This window comes from Podarcis cretensis (genome assembly GCF_951804945.1).
Source record: "Podarcis cretensis genome assembly, chromosome: 17".
Classification (NCBI taxonomy): Eukaryota; Metazoa; Chordata; class Lepidosauria; order Squamata; family Lacertidae; genus Podarcis; species Podarcis cretensis.
In genome coordinates this window covers 132,617-145,664 of record NC_137187.1, presented here as the reverse complement: position 1 = coordinate 145,664, position 13,048 = coordinate 132,617, and the positions used below count along the sequence as shown (strand labels likewise).

At 46.7% G+C, this 13,048-nt stretch overlaps 1 protein-coding gene across 8 annotated transcripts in view; it reads right to left on the bottom strand.

The window, feature by feature from the left end:
* The window catches only part of VANGL1 (VANGL planar cell polarity protein 1), a 70,489-nt gene that overhangs the window by 25,017 nt on the left and 32,424 nt on the right, over positions 1–13,048 (bottom strand). For all 8 annotated transcript variants that reach the window (XM_079960283.1, XM_079960290.1, XM_079960289.1 and 5 more), the window contains one exon: positions 3,153–3,286. In XM_079960283.1, coding sequence (XP_079816409.1) covers positions 3,153–3,286 — 134 coding nt within the window. The remainder of the gene's footprint in view (positions 1–3,152; positions 3,287–13,048) is intronic.

Genomic DNA, 13,048 nt, shown 5'->3' with positions numbered 1-13,048 from the left:
GGACCTGCCCGAAGATTAAGGCCTTCTGGGAAATGATTTATAATGAGATTAAGAAAGTGCTTAAGTGCACATTTCACAAGCAACCAGAGGCATTTCTCTTGGGTATGGTCGGCCAGCTGGTGCCGAAGAAGGATAAGAATTTCTTTTTGTACGCTACTACAGCAGCAAGGATTCTCCTAGCAAAGTATTGGAAGACACAAGAGCTACCCACGCTGGAGGAATGGCAGGCGAAAGTGATCGACTTTATGGGACTGGCAGAAATGACCGGCAGAATCCACGACCAAGAGAAAGAGACTGTGGAAGAAGATTGGAAGAAGTTTAAGATGTATCTTAAGAGTTACTATAAAATTGAGGAGTGCTAAAATGCTGAGGGAGAGGAAGACGTAGAATTGCAGCGGTAAATTGTGTTTAATTTAGGGTGAAATTGAAAAGGAGAATGAATTTATATTTAATTGGCTAAGAAGGGTTGCTGAATAATTGTTTAAAATAAAGGATGCAAAAAGGGGAAGGTATGGGGAAGTCCGGGAAAAGAGGTTTATGGAAATAAGGTAAAGAAGATATGATTTTTTGTGTTTGTTTTTATGTTGTTTTTGTGTTTGTTAAAAATTTGGAAATTAATAAAAAAATTTATTAAAAAAAAAAAAAGACAAGTAGGACATGGGATGCTACCGTAGGCCGGCCCCTGGGTTTTTCTACTTGTCTGCTCCAACCTTCAATGGCTCTCCAAGGACTTTTCCAAGCCTTGGAATCCTTTTTCTTTTTAATGCCAGGGCCTGAACCCAAGATACTCTGTATGCAAGGAATGTGCTGTCCAGCTCTCTGGGGAGGGCTATGGTCCCTCCCCAAATGTGTCCAGGTCTCCCATCACATCTATAGTTTGGCTCTCATCCTAAATAGGGAAGGGGTTACAAGCTGTTTTTGTCCTGGGAGCTTTCACATCTCCCCATTGGGGGTGGGGGAGGTGATAGGAGGGACAGACTCCTTTTGAGAGCGAGCTGTGGTTGGTATGCACCAATTAGTTTGGAAGCAAAATGGGCCCACCCCAAAATAAGATCATGTTTTCCATGTACTGAGAAGGCTCCCTGGCCATGCAGAGGAAGCAGGGCTTTTTGTGACAGTACTCAATGGTACAGAGTACTGACACCTCTTCTTTTGCTGCCCATGGCAGCCATTTTGTGCCGGCACCCACAGAATGTTTATCATTATATGAGCACCATCATCTCATTTTTAACAAAAGAAGCAATGTGCAGAAGTACATAAAAAGTAGACATTCTGTAAACTAAAAGAACAGTATGCTTTTCAAAGGTCAAAATGGCTGTGTGAGTTTCCTTGACTAGCAAACTGCTGAGGGCGGAGATGTAAGAAATGATCTGGAGAAAGTACTTCTGGGCTCATACTGAATGCCAAAGACAAGAACTGTTGTTTCCTCCTTGCATTTGCTTGGGGGTGGAGAGAGAAGCATGTTGCTTCCTAATCACAGCTACGTAAGAGTCCTGGATTTGCCCAGTTTTTTATGGGAGTGTCTCATTTTCACTCCAGAGAGAAGGGGAAAAGAGGTCAAAGCTGCATTGGCTAACCGTTTGAGGACCCCACTGACCATGCATCCAAGGTCTGCATGCCAGCGGTGGGTGTGACCAGCACACACTTCCCACCCATACGCACAGGCAGATGTCCACACATTCACTTCCACGCAGCAGGGGCAGGGGGTGTACAGACAAGGAAGGCAAGAAGGCAGGCAGAGACATACACACACTCAGCAGAGTGGCGGGGGACCTGCAAACAGGCATGCAGCCCATACACACATCACTGTGCTGGTCTTGATGGAGGGGCCAAAACCACTTTGCTCAACAATGTCCCCTGCTGCTTGGCACACACACACACAAAATAAAAAGAAGCCAAGTTGTTGCGGGCCTGGGGGGGCACTAGAAATTACTGGGGTGTGTATGAATATTGCCTATCGGCTAGTCAACACCTGGTTAAAAGGATCCCTTTTGCAAGCCTAGAAATGATGGCTATGATTGAGCTGGAAAATAAAAACAAAAAGCAAAATTAAGGCAAGAGAGGGGAATGGCAGATGGGCAACTCTCCCAAGCTTGTATAATTCCCTGGTCTTGACACCTAGCACCCAAGAGTGAAGACGTGAGAGGAGGGAATGGGGAAAGGCCCCCCTTTCCCTGTGCACTGGCTGTTTCCACAACTGCTTGTTCAGAAAGGGAGAGGGGGTTTGGGGCCAGTGGCTGGTGGGACAAAAGCAAGGATTTCATCTCTGATTCAGATGTTGAGCTGAGCTGCTCACTGCTCTAAGGCAAGCTCCACATTCTTCAACAAGTCCAAGTGTGGAGAAGTTCACCAGCATCTTTACGGGAAACGAGCTTGCCTATAACCACATCTTGGAGCAGAAGTAGCTGATTTGGTGCCCTCCAGACATTGTTTGACTCAACTACCATCAACGCCAGCCAGCGTGGCAAGTGGCCAAGGGCGATGGGAATTATTAGTCTAACAGCATCTGGAGGGCCATGGCTTCCCCCAATCTGCCTTATGGTATCAAGGAAGTGAGTGTTAATGTTGAGACGGGGCAGGGAGAGAGAGAGAGAAATGTGTGCCATGAAATTAAGTGCTCAGGTGACTCTGAGCTGTTTAACACTTTTTGGTCAAGGGTCCCCACCTGGAAACATTACATTTGGGCAAGGCGGAGAAATACAAGACCCTCATCATTCATTACTCATCTGATAGGAGCACCAGATGATTACTGGAGACTTTGCATGTCTCTGGGCATGCTGTCCAGTCTCAGCTACAGAGGTCTACGCATTGGTGTGGTATTTTGCAGGTAGAAGCCTATGTGTGAATAGCTCTTCCCTCCAGATAGTCATGCCAATGTGCGGACATCTATAGGGGCACCAGGCAGTCTTTGGGGGGGCTCAATTATCCTCAAGGAGGGGTAATGATGCTCTGTGTCCATCATCCAAAATCTATCTCTCAGCATGTGAAAAATAAGCTGAAAGTTTCAACCCTGGATCATAAGAGAGGCAAGGGAAGGGGTGGGATGGCAGCCTGACTTTCCTGCAGTCCAGGTCAAGGCAAGCAAAAGGGGGAAAGGACATAGAGCAGCTTCCAAACATTACCACCAATTAATCTGCCCTCTCTCAACCTACCATCAACATTGTAGACCTTCAGGCCCGCCATGTGCTTCTCTGCACGTGCTTTGGAAGCTGTTAGCAACAGTGGGTTGTAGACAGAAAAGTCTCTGTGGTAATTTTCCAGAACGACTAAAGCAGCACGCTGGATACTGGAAAGAGAAATGGGAAGAAATATATTGTCAGAGCTGCCCCTAGGTCCCAGCTCACAGAGGACCAACGCCCGATCGTCGTTATGTACAAAAGTCTTTATTGAAGTTCAACTTCCATTTCAAAGCTGTAGCGCGCAGCTCTACGTCTTAAAGCCTAGACCGGCAAAGTCCCGTCTGAATCTCCTCCCCTCTGACACCAGTTTAAGATCCTAGCCCTGCTCCACCTTTTCCGTTGTTCTCTCCTCCTCTGGGTCCTCCTGCCCGCCGGGGCTTTCCCCTTTCTGGACTCTTCCGACGCTGAGTCGGCTGACTCCTCCCCCTGTCTCCGGCGGGCTTTAGGACCCGGTTCCCAATCCTCATTCTCTGCTGTCCCGCGCTCCTGTACATTTGAACTTGCCTCTCGCGCCAACCCAGTGACCTTCCTCCTGACCGTCACACTGCTTCTGTCACTGCTTCCCTCTTCCAGGATACTGCCCGGATCTGACCTCCCCTCCGTTGTCTGGCTCTCCGACGGAGGCGTGGCCAGCCCTGACTTATCTTCACTCCCTGGTGTGGAATCCTCTGCCCTCGATACCTGGGACTCTTCCCCCCCACTATGCTCTGGTGGGGAAGCTGGTCCTGATTTCCAACTGCTGCTCTGGGAGTCCCTGCTGGCCCCTTGCTCCTGGAGTGTCCCCCTTGGGAATCCCCTTGCCCTGGCCACTGGCGCCCCCTTCTGTGAATCTTCCGATTCGCTGGAGAGGCTCATGGAATCTCTCGGGCCACTGTCATCTTCTCCTACACTGCCCTCAGATTCTTCCCCTTCGCTCTCCATCTCCCCTCTTCCCTGTGCTTCTGCTCCTGAACCCCTGACATATATATATATCAAAAATGTAGTTCATGAAAACCACAATATATGAGAACAACTTCCATAGTCTCTCTGTATTTTGGCAAGCACAAACCCAAGGAAAGCCTTCATTTTAACCCTAACTCACATAAAGACTTTCTGTTGTTAGATTACAATGCCTATCACCCCTAGCCAGCAGGACCAGTGGTCAGGGGTGATTGGGGCAAAATCTGGGGACCCAAGGTTGGCGAAAGCTGCCCAGGTCACCTCAGGTCTACTCATTATAGTGCCAGGAAAATAAAGCAGCTGTTTTTAACTTGTTTATGCATTGTGTCTGAAGAGCCACTATTTCTTTTTTGTATGTGATGTATTAAAATGAAATAAAAATGTTTAAAAAGAAAGAAAAAAAGAAAGACTCGGCCTTCCAAGAACCATATTCCACCCCCCACCATGTAACTGCAATGCTGCTGAGGGTATGAGCAAGAGTACTCGTCTGCAGTGCTTCTCATAAGCTTCCTCCAAGACTGGGTTCTATCCAGCTTATTGTAATGTAACTGCAATGCTGTTGAGTGTATGAGCTAGAGTACTCGTCTGCAGTGCTTCTCATAAGCTTCCTCCAAGACTGGGTTTTATCCAGCTTATTGTGTAATTAGAGGACAGGGCTGTGTTGTTGCCGCTGTTTTAAAACTTTTAAGAAATTCTCTCTGTATGTTAGTGGGAGGGTTTGGGTGGGGCTGCAGCAGCAGGGGAAATTTTCTTTTTAACCCTTCCCCCTACACATAAGTACACTACAATTTCCCTGATCAAAAATTATGTGTTTCCCAGAGGAGCCACATATAGGTATCACGTATGATTTAGATCAGGAAAAGTGTTCAGGAGAAAGGTTAAAGGTTAAAGGGTCAGCAAACTTTTTCAGCAGGGGGCCGGTCCACTGTCCCTTAGACCTTGTGGGGGGCCGGACTATATTTTGGAAAAAGAATGAAATCCTATGCCCCTCAAATAACCCAGAGATGCATTTTAAATAAAAGGACACATTCTACTCATGTAAAAACACACTGATTCCCGGACCGTCTGCGGGCCGGACTGAGAAGGCGATTGGGCCGGATCCGGCCCTCAGGCCTTACTTTGCCTACCCATGGGTTAAACCTTCCCTCTCCTAGCATCTCAACACCAACCTAATTTGGGGGCAGGGAGGGGGATTACTTGCAGCTGTTTTAAGCTATAATTACTGAGAGATCAAGTAATAATAATTTTTTTATTATTGGTGATCTTTCACCACCATCTATTTTGGCTCATAGTTCTCCCTTTTCCTTTATTTTAAAACTTCAGAGGCAAATCAAATCATTTGTTTATACAAGCATTGATAACAAGGCTTGGTGACACCATTTGCAACTTAATAAGTTCTAATATTTTTGTATTGGTTGCTTTTTATTTTTATTGCATTGATACATATATTATCTATTCTATATTAATTACTGAGAGCTTTCTCTCTAATAAAACTATAAGGATATATTCATGCTGCAGTTTGCTTGGCCACAGACAGGTGATACTGGATGATAAAATAACAGAATCCTAGAACAGTAGAATTGGAAGGGACCTACAGTATGGGGAGCTGCTGGCCCATTGGGAGGGCAGCCCAGGTGAGGAGAGGAGAGGGTATCTGGAGGAGGAACATGAAGGCACAGGTGAGGAGTGGAGGGAGCCTGAGGATGGAGATGTGCGAAGCAAGCAAGCAAGTGGATCAGGCAAGAAGTCTGGGTGAGGCAGAGCAATCTGAAGGAGGGAGAGGCAGGTAGGTGATCAGAGTGGTAGGCGAGGCAAGGAGGAGGGGTCTGGAGGATGGAGATGCGACTGTGCAGGCAAGGTAGGAAGGAGGGAACCAGAGGACAGAGATGTGGGCAGGTAAGCAGCTCAGGTGAGCAATGGAAATATGGTGGGTTAGCCAGGTGTAAAGGGAAGGGGTTGGCCGGGGGGGGGGGCAGAGGGTTAGAACGTAAGAAGAGCCTGCTGGCTCAGCTCAATGGCCCATCTATCTAGTCCAGCATGCTGTTCTCACAGTGACCTACGAGATACCTGTGAGAAATCTGAGCATAAGAACCCTCTCCTGTCCTGTGGTTTCCAGCAACTGGTATTCGGAAGAACTATTGCCTCCAGCTGTGCAGGCAAAACATAGCCATCCCACTGAGAGCCCTCTCCTCCATGGGCTTCTCCAATCCTCTTTTAAAGCCAAATAAGTTGGTGGCCATCATGTCCCCTACAGGAGCAAATTCCATAGTTCAACTATGCACTATGTGTAAGGAAATACTTTCTTTTGGCGGGAAGGTATGGCTGGCAAGAGAAGCAAATGGGGTCACAGCCCATAGTACATACACATTTATATGTATTATTCCAGTATCTTAAACTCGTAACACATGCAATGATTTTACTTCTTTATTAATTTAACATCTTATAAAACAGACACCGTTACCAAGCTATTCCATTACAAATATTACTGTTTCTCATAATAGTATCATTTAAAATATTTTCTATTTCTCCTTTGATTCTCGAAGTAAATGGGTTTCAAGTTTTATCAAAAATATAGTGTTGCTCTCTCCCCCCACCCCCGATAAAATGGCTCAATTTGGCCATTGAAGAGATCCCCCATTTCACCCCACTCCATTCATTTATTGTTGGTGTTACTTGTAATGCCCCTTCCGATCTTCAGGAGGAGGGGGGTTGTGTCTTCCCTGGAGACGACGCGGTTTCCCACCCACCCGCCCTTTAGGTTTTGCCACTGACCTTGCTATGGGCTTCGGCTGGTCGCCGCAAGGGGCCTGGTAGGAGTTTTTCCATTTGGCTAATTGGCTGGTTTTGTGAGCCACTTGGTTTTTTCGCCTACCTCGTAGCAAATCGTCACAACTCCCTCAGTTTTGGCGGTAGGCATTGGCCGGGGTATTATCATGCAGATGAGGTTGGGGGGGAGGAACGCCATCACCTCCCCCAATGCTTGAAGGGTAGTTCGTTAAAGGACTCCGAGGGGCGACGCCTCGTCCGAAACCTACGGAGGCTAGGGCCTAAAGCGCGCCCCCGAGCGGTAACCCCTCGGGGAGCGCCTAGGGATATGCATCTCGGGTGGCTCCCCCTGTTGGTGTTTAACCCTTCCCGGTCAGACCGGATAGTCGGTTAGGGCCAATGCCTAAAGCCAATACCCTTCTTTCCTGTAATCAATAAAGTTGTGGCCATTTTCGCCCATTAACCTAAAACTCTGTGTCCGTTGTCTTTATTTATTCCACCTGTGGGGGGGAGGGAATAGCCACACAATCTCTACTTGCGTGCATATAACCATCTTGTGGCTGTCAACTAAGGAGAAATACGTAGGTTCTTTGTGTTCCTTTTTTTGCTGAACCATCTACATACAAAAGAAGCGTCATTGGCTGGGTCCAATGAGGCTTTTGGTTTTCTAACCCTCTTCCTTTTTTTACTTGCTCCTTTGCCCACTAAAGAGAGGCGGCAGCTGAAATGCAAGGAGGAGCAGACCTTAATTACATGGATGGCACCAACAAGAAAACCAGAAAGGTCACAATCATTTGCAGAATGAGCACATGCCTGAAACAGGCCCCTGGGGCTGCATTGCTCAAGCCTTCCTGCCCACATCAAGGAGAAGCACCACCCTTTGTAACTCAGCTTTGCCGGCTGCATGTTACGAGCCATAAAGGAATGGGAACCGCCCCCACCCAACGTTAGCGCATGTACACACCCTTCTCTTCCCACACAGGCATTCACTTCTATGAGCAAACACTACCAAGAGGCAGCAAAGAATGGAAACCATCTCAGCAGAGAGAAAAGCTTGCAAAGGCGTTCAGGTGATGAATGAAACAGTGAGAAAGGTGCACCCAAAGTTATTTGGCTACTGGCCAGATTAAATGAGTCTAGGTTTTACTGTGGGTTATTAATGCCACAGAAGGGACACATTAGCCCTCTCTTTCCATGCTAATTTCCAGACTGATTTCTGTTGCTAAAAGCAACAGGGATAGCTCAGTTGGTCAGAGCAAGGTGCTGTTAACGCCAAGGTTGCAGGTTTGATCCCCATATGGGGCAGCTGCATATTCCTAGACTAGATGACCCTCAGGGTCCCTTCCAACTCTACAATTCTATAGGATAACATCTCTAATGTAACACACAAACCCTTTCCCCGCTAGCCAGGTCTAAAAGAAGTCAAACTGAGGCAGCCACTTCATATAACTGAGTTTCAGTGCCATTAAAAGCAAGTGTGGCAATGTCCCCTTTAAGAGGTCTGTTATATTTTGGGGCCAGGTGGGGTGAAGGGAGACTGTAGGTGGGAGCTGTGTGAGAGGCACCCAGAACAGAACCATGAGAAGGTAAATTGTGACATGACCCCCCCCCCCCAATAGTTAAATAAACGAAACAACATTATATTGAAGAAATCTGGTATCAGACTTTATAGGTGCATCTAAGAAAACGGTAGCAGGAGTGGGATGTCTCCAGAAAAACCTGTCTGGTTAGAAGAGAAGAGAAGTCAAGGAAAGTAAGAATGTTGATTTAGGACTAGCAACTATACTGAGCCTCTCCAGCAATGAAGCAGAAGGCTGGCAACGTTTTAAACAAGCCTTTGACTTCTATATGATGCTGGGTAAAAACAGAAATGGATGATGCACAGTCAGAAGACAGCACCCTTTCTTTCTCAATGTAGTGGACAAAGAAGCAATGTATCTATGCAATGGCTTACAACGTTCTGCCACTGAAAAAAACTTAACTAAAAGTTGGCGCAGGAAAGGTTTGAGGAAAACTGCCTCTCTAAAAGGAATGATACCTTTGAACATTATACATTCAAAATGAGACCGGAGAGAGAGAAACGGTTGAGGCTTTTGTAGCTGTTCTCAGCCTGCTATGGAAACATGCAATTATGGAGAGTTAACTGAAACCTGCCTGAGAGAGCAGCTAGTATGTATTGGGAATCCAAGACAACAGCATCCAGAAAAGGCTGCTGGAAAATGATGATCCCGCATTAGAAAAGGCATTCAGAATTTGCAAAACAGCTGAAGGAACAGTGCAGGGAATGCAAACATTACAAGGCAAGCAGGACCCTAGAGAAGGCCTAGGAATTTGGAAAGCACCACCCCACAAGTCCACGCAGAAACCAAACAAAACTGAGAGCTCCAAGTGGAAGCAAGCAACTGGAGCAAGACACAAGGAAGAAAACAGGAAAAAGCTGTGCACCAAATGTGGCTGAAGTGCCCAGCATACGTTGCAACATACGCAAGCAGCTGCACTATTTTCAAGGGTCTGCAATTAAAGCCATAAGGCGCAGTATCACCAACGGAGAGTTCATGCTCTGCATGGTGAAGTTAGCAACTGCACGGGTGAGGGTGGGGAAGATTTCTGCACTGGCAAGCTGCAAGAGGATGAAACATCACAAGACCAGATCGTTTCCCTCGACACGGTAACATTTAAGGTAGACATGGGGCCACACAATAAAGTTACAAAATGCAAGTCAAACCCCTCTATTTAGAGTACAAGAAGTTTAATCTAAAAACTTTGCAGATAACCCCCATTCCAGCCAAGGGCATGTGTGAACTAGTAATTAAACACAAGGGCAATGCCATGCAAGTGCAGCTTGTAACCGTGCCAACATCACCAGTGCCCATCATAGGGTTAAAAGCATGCTGAGACCTAAACCTGATTAAGACAGCAAACACCACAGAGAAAAAGGTTACACACCTACCATTCCTGTCTCAAGAAATGTGCCCCTAGCCGTAAGAAAAAGGTTGAAAGAGGAGCTAGGCAGACTAACCGCACTGGGCACTGTTGAAAGGCAGAAGAGCCAACTCCCTGGGTGCATCCTTTAGTAATTGTGAGAAAAAGTTGCCTGCTGTTATTCCTGGATCCCAAACAGCTGAACAAGTATGTCATTTTCTCATTCCCACAAGGGATGAACTCTGGGGATAAGGCAGGTGCCAGGTGTTTCTCCACTTGGGATGCATCTGCAGGGTTTGGGCAGGTGCTCCTAGTTAGGGAAAGGGCAAAGCTGTGCACTTTTAACTCACTCTGTGGAAGCTGCTGTTTCAAGGGGCTTCCATTTGGCTTATGTCTGTGAAACAATTTGCACTGAAAGGTCAATGTGATGCTGACACAATATGATCCTGAAGTGTTTGTAACCTGAAGCGTTTGTAACCCAAGGTACCACTGTAGGAATGGAAATCCAAAAGGGGAACGGACAATGTTCCACCACTAAGTGGCTTCAATATCATATGAAGCGATCACACGATGGAAGAGAAGGCATCTCCTACTGATTCAATATTATTATTGTTGTTGTTATTCTTCTTCTTCTTCTTCTTCTTCTTCTTCTTCTTCTTCTTCTTCTTCTTCTTCACTCAGAAACAATGATGGACAACCAACACCACTCTGCACCAAATGAGGGACTCAAATCCATGACAGAGGAAGAAGGCAGAGAAACAACTCCCCAAAACTCAGCAAAACAAATAATAATAATAATAATAATAATAATAATAATAATAATAATAATAATTTATTATTTATGCCCCGCCCATCTGGCTGGGCTTTCCCAGCCACTCTGGGCGGTTTCCAAAAAAATATTAAAATACTGTAATACATCAAACATTACAAGCTTCCCTAAACAGGGCTGCCTTCAGATGTCTTCTGAAAGTCTGGAAGTTGTTGTTCTCTTTGACATCTAGTGGGAGGGCGTTCCACAGGGAGGGCGCCACTACCAAGAAGGCCCTCTGCCTGGTTCCCTGTAACTTGGCTTCTCGCAGTAAGGGAACCGCCAGAAGGCCCTCGGTGCTGGACCTCAGTGTCCGGGTAAAATGATGGGGGTGGAGACACTCCTTCAGATATACTGGACCGAGGCTGTTTAGGGCTTTAAAGGTCAGCACCAACACTTTGAATTGTGCTTGGAAACGTACTGGGAGCCAATGTAGGTCTTTCAAGACTGGTGTTATGTGGTCTCGGCGGCCGCTCCCAGTCACCAGTCTAGATGCCGGGTTCTGGATTAGTTGTAGTTTCCGGGTCACCTTCAAAGGTAGCCCCGCGTAGAGCGCATTGCAGTAGTCCAAGCACCACTCTGGCGAGACAGTCTGCGGGCAGGTAGGGTCTCAGCCTGCGTACCAGATGGAGCTGGTAAACAGCTGCCCTGGACATGGCAAATAGGCACCAGGAACTGGAATACTGTACATCTAAGGGAGGTCCAACAGAGCCATAAGAAAGCCAGAAGGACTCACTGAAAGTGATTATGTGTTACTATTACAGTGGTGCCTTGCAAGACGAAATTAATCCGTTCCGCGAGTCTCTTCGTCTAGCAGTTTTTTCGTCTTGCGAAGCAAGCCCATTGACGGCTTAGCGGATTAGCGCTATTAGCGGCTTTTAGTGGCTTAGCGGATAAGCGGCTTATCGGCTTAGAAAAGGGGGGGGGAGGGGGAAAAAACCGCAGGAACTCGCAAGACATTCCCATAGGAAATTCGTTTTGCAAAGCACCTCCAAAACGGAAAACCCTTTCGTCTAGCGGGTTTTCCGTCTTGCGACGCATTCGTCTTGCGTGGCACCACTGTACTGCATTACATTTTTTGTTTATCAGTTTTTAGTATTATTATTAAAAAAAGAGGGAGATGTGGTGATATCCCTTTAAGAGGTTTGTTATGCTTCATAGGGAAACCGCCTGAGAGGTTTATGTCAGAGGTTTATGCGCCTCAGCAGCATGCAAGGAAAGCAAAAAGAGACTGCACATAGCAGCTATGTGTGAGGCACCGAGAACAGAACAGGACCACGATAAAGTAAATATGGAAACTACCCTGTGATTGTTAAGGAACACCACATTATACTGGTGCATTGGAGAGAACATCACAGGCAGTCTTATTAAATGTATTTGGGGGGGGGCTGGTTCCCCAGCATGGGGATGAAGTGAAAGAAGGGGACACATCTTGGATTTTCCACCTCAGGCATCAAAATATGTGTTGCTGGAAGCAATTTTGTAAGATAGTTGTCCCACTGTGCCAACTACTGCATTTGAAAGAAGGAGCTTTGATAAGGGCAAGGAAATGTGTGCTGTCTGAATGGCTTTCCTCTCCTGGGTAGGATTGCCCTATGGGGGCGCCCCAGGGCACTTAGGCAAGGAGAGCCCTTGTGTTTTTCATCTTCTCTCCCTCCATAGCTGGATGATGTTGACTTCAGCAGGCTGGAGAAAAACCACAGGCCATTGGGAGGACTTCCCCAGCCCTGACATGTTAGGATTGCAATCCTATACCAACTTAATTGGGAGTAAGCTATATTGAGTGGGGACACGGGTGGGGCTGTGGTCTAAACCACAGAGCCTAGGCTTGCTAATCAGAAGGTCAGCGGTTCGAATCTCTGCGACAGGGTGAGCTCTCATTGTTCGGTCCCAGCTCCTGCCCACCTAGCAGTTCAAAAGCACATCAAAGTGCAAGTAGATAAATAGGCACTGTTCCGGCGGGAAGGTAAACGGTGTTTCCGTGCGCTGCTCTGGTTTGTCAGAAGCGGCTTACTCATGCTGCCCACATGACCCACAAGTCCGCTGTCTGCAGACCAATGCTGGCTCCCTCAGCTTATAGAGCGAGATGAGCGTTGCAATCCCAGAGCTGTCCACGACTGGACCTAACGGTCAGGGGTACATTTACCTTTACCTTTAAGCTATATTGAACCCAATAAGGTTTACTTCTGAATAGACCCATACAGAATTGTTCTGCAAGGTTCTTTTTAAAACTCCCTGGCCACCAACGAATTGCCCTTCCACAGTAATTAAGAAGGAAAAACTTATGATACCATGCATAATGGTTGTAGAAAACCAGGCTTGCTGGGCTATAAATCTTTTGATTTTTTTATGGGGTGTTTCAGAAGCAGGCATGCAATTTCACTTTGACGTTGCAACAACTTGCTTCAGTCTTGTCTAGCCTACCGCTGTGCAG